The sequence below is a fragment of the Xenopus laevis genome, chromosome 2L (assembly GCF_017654675.1).
Source record: "Xenopus laevis strain J_2021 chromosome 2L, Xenopus_laevis_v10.1, whole genome shotgun sequence".
Taxonomy (NCBI): Eukaryota; Metazoa; Chordata; class Amphibia; order Anura; family Pipidae; genus Xenopus; species Xenopus laevis.
The window spans coordinates 168,183,045-168,198,518 of NC_054373.1; the positions used below are offsets into that span (position 1 = coordinate 168,183,045).

The following is a 15,474-nucleotide window of genomic DNA, read 5'->3' on the forward strand; positions in this document are numbered from 1 at the left end:
TAATGTTTACATGATTTTCTTGTTACAGGGCAACCCTTTTGAAATAAAAAAAAATTAAGCTGTGGTGTATATACAACATTCAGCTCATAGGTCAAATGACCAACAAAGGGAATATCAATCTATGTGTAAGGTGACCAAGGCATTTACTAAGGGTAAGGGCACATGGGCAGATTCGGGGGGATTACATAGTAACATAGTAACATAGTAAGTAAGGTTGAAAAAAGACACATGTCCATCGAGTTCAACCTTTTTTTTTATTAACTACCTATCTGCCAGTTGATCCAGAGGAAGGCAAAAAAACCCATCTGAAGCCTCTCCAATTTGCCTTAGAGGGGGAAAAATTCCTTCCTGACTCCAAAATGGCAATGGGACTAGTCCCTGGATCAACTTGGACTATGAGCTATTTCCCATAACCCTGTATTCCCTTACTTGCTAAAAAGCCATCCAACCCCTTCTTAAAGCCCCGGCGACAAATCGTCTCTTCTTGGGGCGACAATCTCCCAGACCCGCCGTCTATAATGAAAAATCGTCAGCGGGATGGCACTCACGACGCTTCGTTTTCCAAACTTGCCTGAAGTTGCAAATCCTGCTGCCATCCCGCTGACAATTTTTCATTATAGCCGCCGGGAAGGTAGGGGAAGGCAGTTGCAGTCGCTGGGGCGACTAATCTCCCTGAATCTGCCCGTCTGCCCTTGCCCTAAAGCAGGGATCCCCAACCTTTTGAACCCGTGAGCAACATTCAGAAGTAAAAGGAGTTGGAGAGCAACACAAGCATGAACATTTTTCTTGGGTTGTCAAATAAGAGATGTGATTGGCCATTAGGTAGCCCCTATGAGGATTGTAAACCTACATTGAGGCTCTGTTTTGCAGTAAACCTGGTTTTTATACAACTAAAACTTCCCTCGAAGCCTGGAATTCAAAAATAAGCTCCTGCTTTGAGGCCACTGGGAGCAACATCCAAGGAGTTGGAGAGCAACATGTTGCTCACGAGCTACTGGTTGGGGATCACTGCCCTAAGGGGATCTGCAAGTGACAAGCAGATAAGGTACAAGATAGGGTGGGTCAAAGAGGCTGAATATAATTAGGGCTGAATTAATGGAGTTTGAAATAAAAGAAATTCCATATGATCTCTTAGTCCAGATCCACACATGTAATTATCTGTTTTAAACTTGCCCTTAAGAACCAAAATTCTTAAGGGCAATTTTATAACAGATAATGAAAGAAACGTGTGGGAATACAAACTAATGGAAACTTTCAATTCTTTGGAGAAGGGACTAAACATAAGCCTTGGATTTATGTCTAATTTTGTGGACTAAGAAAGTCCTGCAACCAATTCAAAATTCCCTTATTTGCAGATGACATGTTACGAACAATCACTTACCCCTTGGTGTCACTCTCCATAGGATACTAGATAATTAAAGCCTTTTATCAGGGTATAAGATTATTATGAGTAAAACAGAAGCAATATCTGTCAACTTACCCCATACTACATCGGATATTCTGCAGTCCAAATTTAAATACAAGTGGAAAAAGGACTGTATTAACTATTTTGGGACTAAAATTTCACATCAATATGGCAAACTCTACAACCTTAATTTCATTCCGCTATTGGAGGAGACAAAGAGAAGCCTACAGAAGTGGTCTACACCTACCCTTTCCTGGTTTGGTAGGATCTCTCCCTAAATTTTTATACCTGTTTGAGACGTTACCGATACCATTCCCTATATCAGCATTTAAACAAACTCAATCGATTTTCCACAAATTCATACGGGGCAACAAACGGCACAGGGTGCCCAAGTTAACGCTAAACACTTCTACACAACATGGAGGTCTCGGAGTTCTGTCACTACAAAAGTACTATGAGGCGACCCCTCTGCTTGCCTGGTCCCACTGCGAATCCACCTCTATCCACCTCTATTGAAAATGAAATGTCCCCCACCGCCCACCTGAATTCCCTGATTTTGTCTAATACTAAACAGAACATCTATTTGAAGGAACTTCTATGTGCCACACAGCTCACACTACGTATATGGAACAGCACTAAACTTAAACACAACTTGAAATCAGCCTACCCCCTCACTACTCTCTTCTTAAGAAATCCGGAAATTGTGGGGAGGAGGGATCTCTTCTCCATATGTTTTGGACCTGTCCCAAACTAAAACATTTCTGGGATGAAATAGCCAAGTTGCTAACTACGTTAACAACTCATACTCTGCCAACAAAAATCCACTAACATTTTTACTGAGTAGACCATTCCCTGAGCTTACCAGACATTTCCAGACGTTGGCCAATCAGGTCCTCACGGCAGCACGACCGGCCATAGACAATAACTGAAAATCTGTCAATCCTCAAACGCTCTCGGAAGTTTCGAACAGAGTAAGCAGTAATAAAGTTTTTGAAGGGCGGATAGCATATTTGCAAAACAAAACAGACCGATATTTGAAGGTCTAGTCTATCTGGGAACTCAGGGATATATCTACCTGAACATAGGCAGAGCTTAACGGTACTAGGGGAAAGCCCACAATCTATTCACAAACAGGCAAAACTATTATTAGACCATAGAGTCATGGAGATAGCAGGCTGACACATTGCTACTTTTCTTTTCTCTTCATCCCCATCCCTATTTTCCCATTGAAATACATTGTCTGTCGGATGTAAGTGCATGAACAAACACCTATTGGATCCTACTGATCTGACTTTACATAATAGCTATAGGGGGGTCTAATTTTGTAGGATCCAACAAATCTCATGCTGTTGCATGGTAATGTCAGCTATGACTGAACCACAAAATGTAATCAAAATCTCTCTGGAGTTTGTCCCTAACTGTTGAATAGTTGCTATGGGTTGCCCTGCATTCAGTAAATAAGCCCTAACTATCATATGGCAAAAGGAGTGCTGCCGCTGCAAACTAATGTTTAATTCTGTTCCAAGGGTGTAGCTGCTTTGCACCCACCAACAACTTGATGAAACACAATGGTTGCTGCACCTTCATTTTTGAGCGTTTGCCTTGCTATGCAATGGACACTGGCAATTCTGACAATTCATGGCCAGTGTAAAACTTGTAAGCTTAACCAAATTTGCCCTTGAAGACGAAAAGTCAATTACTTACGTCATTAGCTGAAGAATTACAATCCAGAAACTTTAATATGTCCTGTAAATTAAATTGGTCATATTAACAAGATCTTGTATGAGTGTTTTTTACAGGTAAAGCAAAGATTTTGGTACCAGCGTAATAGTTTCAAACTTCTTCCAGCTGTAGATTCCAGGAGTTTGTGTCACACTCCCAAAGTAATCAAAAGTAATTGTAGATGGAATAAACAGCTTCAAAGGCAGTTATTTCAAACTGCAAGTGTAGAACACTACATGTTTCGGGTCAGAGCCCTTTTTCAAGTGTACAAAGTGCAAAGGATTATGGGATTATATACCCTCCTCCTTCCTTCCAGGAACCTCCCCCACTAAATAAATAAAAGAAAAATACAACATAGAAAAAGTTCATTCATGTGAATCCAAATAAGCATTCATTGCAAATGTTAGAGACAAGAGTTCATCTTGAAAGTCCAGTTAGAGTCCATATCAGGGAAATTGCCGCAGCCTATCCCTGGTCGCACAATACAAAGTCATAAGTACTGCAAGAATAATGCCTACTTAAAGGGTAACGAGAAGCATGTAGTTGCAAATCAACAATTTAGAATTAAAGAAATTCTTAGACGAGAAGCATGTAGTTGCAAATCAACAATTTAGAATTAAAGAAATTCTTAGACGATTTTAAACATAATAACAGTATTATACAATACAAGCTCTGATTAACAGTAACTCCTGTAATGGTAATATTAATTGTTTAATTACCTTGCACGGCGTGAGTTCCGTGTACTTTGTGAAAAGGTATCTAGGAGGTCCATTTAGTACCTGAGGAAAAAAAGGAAGAATTTTTATCAAGCGGTAATCATAATTCTGAAGTTACATTGATTTAATACACAATAATTATAGGATACATTTCAAACTATTGTGGTCATTCATACCTTTTGGTTTGATACATTCTAGTTTCCCTTTTCTTTGGAGCAATAGTTTTCCCCAATCTCCTCCTTTTGGGGGTCTATTAACCACCTATAGAACTTTCCATCTTAATTGGCTCACATGATGGTTTGCCTGAGAAAAATGTCTAGAAACTGGAGTGTCAGTGTGTGTATTAGCTTCAAAATTCCTAATAGTATTTTTATGCTCTTTGATCCGTGTGTTCACTGTTCTGATAGTTTTGCCCACTAATGCAAACAAGCTGGCTGGAGATTTGTAACAAATTTTCTACAGATCTAATGGTGTTGACAATCGAATGCCTGGACACAGAAGTTAATGAAGTGACAGATGCTGTCAAAATAAAAAAACAGGTGATCTGTGAGCACCTAGGAGAAATACAAGCTGGAACAATATTCAGCGAACAACAAGACACACTTAATAAACTAAAGAAGGATATTGTCGCTCGGAAGCAGAGAAAGTACTTTAGAGACAGCCGTGACTACGAGAATAACTGCGTCTACGAGTGGAAGGAAGCTAATTCCAAACAACGCTGGGAACCTAGAGGCGCTGCACCAGTACCACGTGACCGGTGATACCCTGTGAAGATACTGTCTCAATACCTAAGAGATTTACTAAAAAATCTGATTTTTTACCAGTCATAGATAATGACAGTCTGAATACCTTTTCCAGAGTGGTTAACTCTGAAGTAAACAAGGTTTGGGGCAAAGGGAAGAGTCAAGGCAAACCTAATTTAACCAGGCACGAAAGGTAAGCACTTACCGTATATACTCGAGTATAAGCCGACCCGAGTATAAGCCGAGGTACCTAATTTTACCTAAAACTGGGAAAACTTATTGACTCGAGTATAAGCCTAGACACAACTACAGCCCTGTCTCCCAGCAGCGCACATTCCGCCAAAGCGACCCCCCCAGCGATCAACTGGACTTCTTTGCAAAGTTGATGGTGACAGAGAATTGCCAAACAGATTACTGTGTGCATTGTCCCACTGTCCCACTACCATGTGCAGAGGGTGCTGTGTGATATTGCCATCACTGTTAATCTTTCATATAACCAACAGAGGCCACTGTGTGATATTGCCATCACTGTTAATCCTTCATATAACCAACAGAGGGCGCTGTGTGATATTGCAGTCACTGTTATTCTTTCATATAACCAACAGAGGGCGCTATGTGATATTGCAGTCACTGTTAATCTTGTATAGAATATAAACAACCACCAGAGGGACAGGGAAAGTAGAGGACTTTAGAACCCTGTACACTCCAAGCTAACCAGTTCAGATGAAAGTATTAAATAAAGTTCGTGAAAAATAACATAAAACGTAACTTTTAATCCAAATAAGTTAAAAGCACACCCGCACCCATACAGACAATGCCGAGACTGACTCCAATAAATGGAAGTCCGGGACCGTGTCCCTAAAAATACACACATTTAAAAACCAGGCATAGGATAGATCGATGGACAAACTGTGTAGTCAGCGTTCTCTTTGCAGCCTGACCACTAAAGTATTAAAGTGTCCACCTGGGCAGGTGGCATAGGTGGACGGTGGGCGACTAGCTCCCACTTGTTCCCCACGTAGCTAGGTAGAATTTTCGCTGGGGAATGACTGGAAGGGAGGTTTTGGGGAATGGCTATAGCAACATGGCGGACACTTTAATACTTTAGTGGTCAGGCTGCAAAGAGAACGCCGACTACACAGTTTGTCCATCGATCTATCCTATGCCTGGTTTTTAAATGTGTGTATTTTTAGGGACACGGTCCCGGACTTCCATATAGATTTATTGGAGTCAGTCTCGGCATTGTCTGTATGGGTGCGGGTGTGCTTTTAACTTATTTGGATTAAAAGTTACGTTTTATGTTATTTTTCACGAACTTTATTTAATACTTTCATCTGAACTGGTTAGCTTGGAGTGTACAGGGTTCTAAAGTCCTCTACTTTCCCTGTCCCTCTGGTGGTAGTTTATATTATATTGGTTCTTTAATGAACACTAACCTGCAGAGAATTCAGGTTTATAATTTGATCACACTCACCTGTGTGAAGGGAATCTTTTATAGAACCAACAGAGGGCGCACTGTTATTCTTTCATATAACCAACAGAGGGTGCTGTGTGATATTGCAGTCACTGTTATTCTTTCATATAACCATCAGATGGCGCTGTGTGATATTGCAGTCACTGTTATTCTTTCATATAACCAACAGAGGGCGCACTGTTATTCTTTCATATAACCAACAGATGGTGCTGTGTGATATTGCAATCACTGTTATTCTTTCATATAACCAACAGAGGGCGCACTGTTATTCTTTCATATAACCAACAGAGGGCGCTGTGTGATATTGCAGTCTCTCCCCAAGTGAACTGTTGGTATAGGAATGATTAAAAGTGACTGCAATCTCAGCTACTGCCCACTGACTCGAGTATAAGCTGAGGTAGACTTTTTCAGCACATTTTGGATGCTGAAAAACTCGGCTTATACTCGAGTATATACGGTAATACCCTTATGAGACAAACAGCTTTTTCTTTTCTCTCTTTGGGGTAAACTAGTTGATACATTAAGTGCATTTACTTTCTTTTTGTGTTTTAGCTTTAGAGGTCTAAGGGGAACATAAAAAAAAAAAAAAAAGTTAATAAGGGTTTTTATTTACTGCTGGTAGCAAATAGCATTTTTTTTTTCTCCTTTCCCTCTTTCTTCTAATTAAGGGGGAGGGGTTAATCAGGTAAATTCTGAACAGGCTTTGAGTGCTCTGGTTGAAACCTTACACTTGTGAAGGCAAAGCGAGTGTGGGAGCTGCTTAGCGAGTGTTGCATGTGATCGAAGTGTTGCATGTGAATTAAGTGTTAAGCAGCGTTAAAAACCTTAAGGCGTTTAAAACTGAAAAGGTGTTGGTGAGGAATTACATTTGGGAGACTGTAAGTACCCAGTGTAAATATGAGTGGGTTTGCTGGTATTACTCAGTGTGTGTCTTGTCACATGTATGTGGTGTTGGAGCAGCAGTTCCATGCAGTATTTACATGTGAGAGATGTCGGTGGGTTTTCATCTTGGAATCTGAGCTGCAGACTCTAAGGGGTGAACTTGCAGCACTGAGAGCATCGGCAAACGAGGGGGAGGAAAGGAGGCTCGCAGAGCAACCACTGGCAGGGGCTAGTGGAGTGGGGGGAGGAGAAGGGGCAGTGGAGGCTAATGAGGGAGGAAGGTTTGTGACAGTCAAGAGGGGAAGTAGGGGACAGAAGAGTAGGGGGGCTGGTCCACAGTTTGTCCAAAACAGCAAATTCGCCGTTTTGGCTGAAGATGCTGGGGAGGAAAACTCCGAACTGGCGTGTATGGAGCAGGCTGACTCTCGGAGCACCCCGGGAGGCAGTGGCTCTAATACGGGTGGTGGGGGGAGTGCAAGGAAGGAAAGGCAGGTTCTAGTTATAGGGGATTCAATTATTAGAAAGGTGGATAGGGTAATCTGTCGCAAGGCCCCTACATGCCGAACAGTCTGCTGCTTGCCTGGTGCTAGGGTTCGGCATGTGGTGGAACGAGTTGACAGATTATTGGGAGGGGCTGGGGAAGACCCAGCGGTCTTGGTACACATAGGTACCAATGACAAAGTTAGAGGAGGTGGTGAAGTCCTCAAAAATGATTTTAAAAAACTAGGTTCAAAGCTGAGGGCGAGGACTTCCAAGGTAATTTTCTCAGAGATATTACCTGAGCCACGAGCAACGCTAAGGAGACAGCGGGAGCGTAGGGAGATTAATGCGTGGCTAAAAGATTGGTGTAGGGAGGAGGGTTTTGGGTTTTTGGAGAACTGGGCTGATTTTTCAGTCGGCTACAGGCTCTTTGCTAGGGATGGGCTGCACCTCAATGATGATGGGGCAGCTGTTTTGGGAGAGAAGATGGCTAGAGGGTTGGAGGAGATTTTAAACTAGGTGTGGGGGGGGAGGGTTCAGTAAAAGATTCAGTGGTAGACAGGTTAGATGAGATAGTGGGCAAAGAAAGGGAAAATGGGGGAGGAGATTTGGCTAGGGATACTGTTAAGGATAGGGAGGACCACATGTCATATGTTCAATATGGTGCCAGTATTAAATGTATGTTTACAAATGCAAGAAGTCTGACTGGTAAAATGGGAGAGCTGGAGCTGCTGGTGATGGAAGGAAAATATGATGTGATTGGTGTGGCCGAAACATGGTTGAATGAGTCGCATGACTGGGCAGTAAATATCAGTGGCTATACTTTGTTTCGGAGGGACAGAGGCAATAGAAAAGGAGGAGGGGTATGTCTGTATGTTAGGCAGGATTTAAAAGCTCATATAAAGGAGGAGGTTATGTTAGAAAATGAGGGGCCAGAAGTCGTATGGGTGGAGTTCTTCACCAATTGTAAAGAATCCAGCAAATTAATTGTAGGAGTATGCTACAGACCCCCTAATGTAAGTGAGGAGGAAGAGACAAAGCTCCTAATGCAAATAGAAAAGGCTGCTAGTTTAGGTAAAGTAATGATAATGGGGGATTTCAATTACCCAGATATTGACTGGAGCAACGGTACTGCTAGATCAGTTAATGGGAACAAGTTTATAAACTTATTGCACGACAATTTTTTAGCACAGGTTGTTGAGGAGCCTACCAGAAAAAATGCTATTCTTGATTTAGTGATCTCAAATGACCCAGAACTTATAGCAAATGTGCAAGTCATTGAACCCCTGGGTAATAGTGACCATAATGTTATATCTTTTAATGTCTGGTGCAAAAAACAAAAATATACTGGGGCAACAAAAACCATGAATTTTGCCAAAGCTAATTTTAGTGCCTTGAGGGCTGCCCTACAGAGCATTGATTGGGGCATTAGGTTTTCAGCTAAAAACACAGAACAGAAATGGTTGTCCTTTAAAATGATATTAAATCATTACTGTTCTCAATTTATTCCCTTAAGGACTAAACGTAGAAGCTCTAAGAATCATCCTGTGTGGCTTAATACAGAGGTAAAGATGTTAATGGGAAAGAAGAGAAAGGCATTTAAAAACTACAAATCTGTAGGGACAGAAGCTGCATTTAATGAATATAAACACTGTAATAAATGTTGTAAATCAGCAATCCGGAAGGCTAAGAAAAGAAATGAAGAGTTAATTGCGGTGGAGGTGAAAACTAACCCTAAAAAGTTTTTTAAATATATTAATAGTAAAAAGATGCAGGTTGAGAGTGTTGCTCCATTAAATAATGGTACCAGTATGGTTGTAACAGATACAGATAAGGCAAATGTGTTAAATCAGTTCTTTTCTTCAGTGTATACAATAGAGGAGTCTGGGTTCACAGGCTCACTTAATAACTGCACGAATGATCCAGCTCAATCTAGTCAGTGGCTGACTCAGGATATGATTCAAAAAGCTTTAATACAAATTAATGTAAACAAGGCTCCAGGGCCTGATGGCATACACCCCCGGGTTCTAAGAGAGCTTAGTTCAGTTTTAGACCAGCCCTTATTTCTGATTTTCTCAGATTCACTGTCATCTGGTATGGTGCCTATGGATTGGAGAAAAGCTGATGTTATTCCAATATTTAAAAAGGGATTACGATCTCAGCCTGGCAATTATAGGCCAGTAAGCTTGACATCTGTGGTGGGCAAATTATTTGAAGGCTTGTTAAGGGATCACATTCAAAATTTTGTCCTAATGAATGGCGTTATGAGCAACAATCAGCATGGCTTTATGAAGGATAGGTCATGTCAGACGAATTTGATTGCATTTTATGATGTGGTAAGTAAGATTCTGGATAGTGGGGGGGCAGTAGATGTGATCTATTTGGATTTTGCCAAAGCGTTTGATACTGTGCCCCACAAACGACTGCTTTCTAAACTAAGGTCTGTTGGGCTTAATGAAGTCGTTTGCACATGGATAGGAAACTGGCTACAGGATCGGGTACAGAGGGTGGTTGTTAATGGGACATTCTCTACTTGGAGTAAGGTTCTTAGTGGGGTCCCCAGGGCTCAGTATTGGGTCCACTTTTATTTAACTTGTTCATTAATGACTTAGGGGAGGGTGTTGTAAGTAATGTATCAGTGTTTGCAGATGACACAAAATTATCCAGCCCAATTAATTCCATCCAGGATGTGGCATCCTTGCAACATGATCTTGACAAACTGGCAATCTGGGCAGCTAAGTGGCAAATGAGATTCAATGTTGATAAATGTAAAGTCATGCACCTGGGATGTACAAATATCCAAGCCACTTATACCCTTAATGAGACTGCACTAGGCAAATCCATTATGGAAAAGGACCTTGGAGTCCTTGTAGATGATAAACTTGGCTGTAGCAAGCAATGCCAGTCAGCAGCATAAAGGGCAAATAAGGTCTTGAGCTGTATTAAAAGGGGCATAGAGTCACGGGAGGAGGGGGTCATTCTTCCACTGTATAGAGCACTTGTAAGGCCCCATCTAGAATATGCCGTACAGTTTTGGTCTCCATCACTCAAACAGGACATTATTGTATTAGAGAGGGTACAGGGAAGGGCAACTAAGCTGGTAAAAGGTATTGAAAATCTTAGCTATGAGGAAAGACTGGCCAAATTGGGGATGTTCACGCTGGAGAAGAGGCGCTTAAGGGGAGATATGATGACTATGTATAAATATATAAGGGGATCATATAACAATCTCTCTAATGCTTTATTTACCAGTAGGTCTTTCCAGCTGACACGAGGTCACCCATTCCGATTAGAAGAAAAGAGGTTCCGCCTAAATATTCGGAAGGGGTTTTTTACAGTGAAAGCTGTGAAGATGTGGAATTCTCTCCCTGAATCAGTTGTACAGGCTGATACATTAGATAGCTTTAAGAAGGGGTTGGAAGGCTTTTTAGCAAGTAAGGGAATACAGGGTTATGGGAAATAGCTCATAGTCCAAGTTGATCCAGGGACTAGTCCGATTGCCATTTTGGAGTCAGGAAGGAATTTTTCCCCCTCTGAGGCAAATTGGAGAGGCTTCAGATGGGTTTTTTTTGCCTTCCTCTGGATCAACTGGCAGATAGGTAGTTAATAAACAAAAAAAAAAAAAAAAAAGGTTGAACTCGATGGACATGTGTCTTTTTTCAACCTTACTTACTATGTTACTATGTTACTATGAATAACCATGATATTGTGATTTAAAAAGCTGACAAAGGGGGCGCTGTTGTTGTAATGGACAAAACTAAATATGATGCTGAAATTAAAAGACAATTAGACGTCCCAGGCCATTACACCTTAATAGAATGTGACCCCGTTTGGGACATTAAGAAACTAATTGTTACAATGGTGACTGATGCATTGTACAATGGTACAATAGACAAGAATGTACATGATTATTTGATTAACGAGCATCCTAGAACACCTGTTCTATACATTCTACCAAAGATCCATAAACACTTACTGACCCCCCAGGTAGACCGATTGTTTCAGGTGTGGGCAGGGGTGCTTCGCCAATGAGGCGAGTTGAGGCTGTCGCCTCAGGCGGCAGTGCCCCACTAGGTACCAGGGGCAGCAAAAATGCTGCTCCTGGTACTTTAAGAGTGAATTTCTGGGGGAGGGGGGGCAGCAGCAACTACTTCTACCTCAGGTGGCAGAGGGGCCAGGATCGCCCCTGGGTGTGGGCTCAATATTGGAACCACTTTCTAAATTTGTGGACTACCATTTGCAAAGCCTTGTCCTTGACCTCCCTACTTGTCTTAAAGACACTACGGACTTCCTCAACCGTCTTAATGATATTGGCAAACGAAATGATAATGTTTCACTGTGCAGCATCGATGTGCAAAGCCTGTTTACATCCATACCACAAGATGAAGGCATTAAATGCATTGAGGAAGCACTACTGAATACCCTTATGTCTAATAATCTGGTGTTTTTCCTTATTGATTGTTTGGAGGTTGTTTTGAAGAAAAATTATTTTAAGGTAGATAAAAATTTTTATTGGCAGTCCCAAGGGACATCAATGGGATCTGCGGTAGCCCCATCATTTGCCAATATTTTTATGCACCACATTGAAACCAAGCTTTTCCCTTAAACAACCATACATGCAGTATATATTAAAATACTATCGCTATGTAGACGATATTTTTGTCATATGGGATGGTCCCATTGAATTATTTGAAGAAATGGTATCTATAGCAAGTGTAGCCCACAAGACAATTTCACAAAGTTCACAACTGAGCAGTCAAAGACTGAACTGAACTTTTTAGATGTGAACGTCAAAATTTGTAACGGGAATATCATTACGAACCTATACCGAAAACAAATGGATCGCAATAATTTATTACATACGGAGAGTTTCCATACACCAAGAGTTATCAAGGCCATACCTAAAGGTCAGTATTTAAGAGCAGAAAAATTGCCTCATCAAATGTATTATTTGAACAAGTTGCCAGTGACCTTACAAAACGTTTCAATACCAGAGGATACGTCCATAAGTTTTCACAGGAGCTCACCACTGGGCAGCTTTTCGAAAGCGAAATTTAGGATTTCTTGCAAAACATGGAGCCAAAACGAGCTTTGTCTGTCATAGAGCTGATGCTACAGGGCTGATAATTCATTTCTTATACAAATTACACTGGTTTCTGAGCTGCCATGTCAGGGAAATCTGAATTAATTACTAATCAACCTTGTATTGTGAATTATATATGGCATGCACACTGTAACTTTTGAATCAGTCCCTAAACTCAGGTTCCCAACATTCCAATACATCCCATACCTGTACTATAATTAAAAAACAAAAACAAACAACTGATTGATAACTCATTTACAATGAGGGGTACAGGGATAAGCAGTGTAATTTAATATATTTTATTACAAACTATAAAATGGAGCTACTTTATGCCATGTCATCTGATTATGACATAGGGCAGGGCTGTCCAACTGGCGGCCCGCACGCCGCATGTGGCCCGTGACCCCCCCTTCTGTGGCCCCCCACCTACCTGCTGTGTTTGCTTAACATGTGTAAACTTTAAAAGGTATCACTACAGAGATTGTATAAACCTTGTTTAAATTCAGACTAATCCCCTGTATTTTTCACACCTGTGATCCCCCTGCATTGTTCACACTAGTAACACCTCTATTGTTCACTCCCCTAAAGTCCTGTACTGTTCACACCTGAGACCCAGACTGAAACTGCCCACATTGTTCACCTGTTCACACTTTATACAAAATGCTAATGGGGCACCAGCACTGTGTCACTGTATGTAGTACATATAAGAGCGGTCCTGATAGGTTTCACTGTCTCTTGCTCTGTTCTGCCTTCCGTATGCTCCTTGTGTGTGCGCTGCTCTGCCTGTGTGTGTGCCCTGCTCTGCCTGTGTGTGCTCTGCTCCATGTCAGTCGCGCTGGCGTGATGACGCCAGTGCGCAATGGCGCAAAATGTGAAAAGTATAAAAGCCTAATTAAAGCCACAGGACCTTGCCCGTGATAGGAGTTTATTCCTGGTGCTTCCTGAGCTTTGCTTATCCTGTTTTGAACCTGTTTGATTCCTGTTGTGATCCCTGCCTGGCTTTTGACTATTCTGACCTCTGGATCCTGACCCTTGCCTGATTAACCACTACCTCTTCTGATTAACCCTCTGATTGACTTCCTGGTTTGACCCTTGCCTGCCTAACTACGTTTATTTTCTGTCTGCTCCAGGGCCGGAACTAGGGGTAGGCAGAGTAGGCACGTGCCTAGGGCGCAAAGGTGGAGGGGCGCCAGGCACGTACTTACTCCTACCCCTAGTCCGGTCCCTTCTCTGCCGACCGCCCATCTGTGTGCATACGCGAACGCATGCGTCGATTCGCGCATGCGCAGAAGCGTCTCTGCGCTGAAGCGTCTTTTCGCGCATGCGCAGAAGCGTGCAACTAGCCGGCGCAGCAGCCGGGAAGGTTGCCTAGGGCGCCTGCCCGGCTTGGCCCGGCTCTGGTCTGCCCCGACCCAGCCTGATCTGACTACTCTTTTGCCTAAACGCCTTGTATTATGACCTTCTGCCCAAAGACTTTGCTTTACAGTCGTGCCCCTCTGCCTATCCAGAACCTATTGCCTTGCACCTCTCGTTCAAGACCTCATGGCATCCAAGTAGCTGAGGGCTCCTCCCAAGGCCAAGGGCGGTCACACTACAGGTGAAGCACGAGCCGAGACCAGGGTGCTTGGCATTTGTTCTGGTGTTGGGTGCTGACCGTTACAGAGGAAAGCTGATGTAATGCCAATATTAAAATAGATTATAATCTCAACCTGGCAGTTATAGGCCAGGGAATTTGACTGTGGTGGGCAAGTTATTTATAGGCTTGTTAAGGCATCACATTCAGAATTATGTTCTGGAGCAACTGGGACCCACCAGGGGACCTGACTCCAAGAGCCCCCTGAATACTCATGTAACCCAGTTGGCTACTCTGCAAAATATAAGATGCAGTATTAATGCCTGGTGTAAATGCCAGGGTCGTCTTAAAAAAAAAAATATATAACATTACTATGTGCCCCCCCACCTGTTTGACACCTTCTTTAGCCATAATGAGCAAACCATAACCCAGTAAGAAAATGGATTCAGAGATTTCCCTTCCATTTATTATCAGGTTTTTACTCCAGTATTCCCCCATCCATCATTTTTACTTTGACTCGGCCAAATAAAGGAAAAAAACATAATTTACAAAAGCTTTCTTTTTTTCTAATTCTGTGCTGTACTGTTCCTTTAACTGTATTCAGTTTCTAACTTGTCCCGCTGGTCTCCTTTTGTATTTCCTTATTTTCTCCCCTTCACTACACCATGTAGAAATGTGCATCCTTCTCCCGCTAGACTTAATATTTGCTTAACTGGTTTTCATTTGTCTTCTTTGTGGCAGACTGATACAGAGAACTTGAGAATTCCAGTACAAACAAAATCTAACAAAATAACTGCCTTTTGCACAAATCCTGCATGTAATTTGATGTGGGACTAGAAATATTCTTAGTTCCTAGCTGCCCTCGGTCATGTGACTTGTGTTCTGATAAGCCTCTTTACTGCTACGCTGCAAGTGATACCTTGCTTTGAAGGTGAGCTTCGTTGCATCTCTGAGCAAGTGTGAGAATTGCATACCCCATGCTATCATTTGGAAGTAGCAGAGGCTAATGTAGTGAATTTTGGGAAATCACAGGGGCAAAACTCCCAAATATGATCTTGTGTGACAATTGCATTACAGTTCAATGTATTGCAACAAGGCACTGCCATTTTCCCTATGATGTATTCCTGATGAATTCATATCTATATATGAAACATACATGGCTACAGTTTCCTGTAAATGTACACACCAGCACACAGAATGTACTTACATTCACCACGGCTTTTTCTTCTTCTTTCTGTGTTTCCCATGTCATGTATGGTAATATATCAACAACTTCTGCAGATATTATTTCAAGCACATTTGGTACATAGTCCTTTGGCTTCTCTTGTGCATCCTGAACACAAAAAGAATGTATATTCATATATCTTTGGCTTTTCCATCAAAAACACCAGGATAG

At 41.9% G+C, this 15,474-nt stretch overlaps 1 protein-coding gene across 4 annotated transcripts in view; it reads right to left on the minus strand.

Moving 5' to 3' along the window:
* Positions 1 to 15,474, minus strand: part of LOC108708726 (protein mono-ADP-ribosyltransferase PARP4) — a 128,912-nt gene that overhangs the window by 75,828 nt on the left and 37,610 nt on the right. For all 4 annotated transcript variants that reach the window (XM_041582676.1, XM_041582675.1, XM_041582674.1 and 1 more), the window contains exons 30-32: positions 15,286 to 15,411; positions 3,847 to 3,906; positions 3,110 to 3,151 (exon numbers count right to left, since the gene is read on the minus strand). In XM_041582676.1, coding sequence (XP_041438610.1) covers positions 3,110 to 3,151; positions 3,847 to 3,906; positions 15,286 to 15,411 — 228 coding nt within the window. The remainder of the gene's footprint in view (positions 1 to 3,109; positions 3,152 to 3,846; positions 3,907 to 15,285; positions 15,412 to 15,474) is intronic.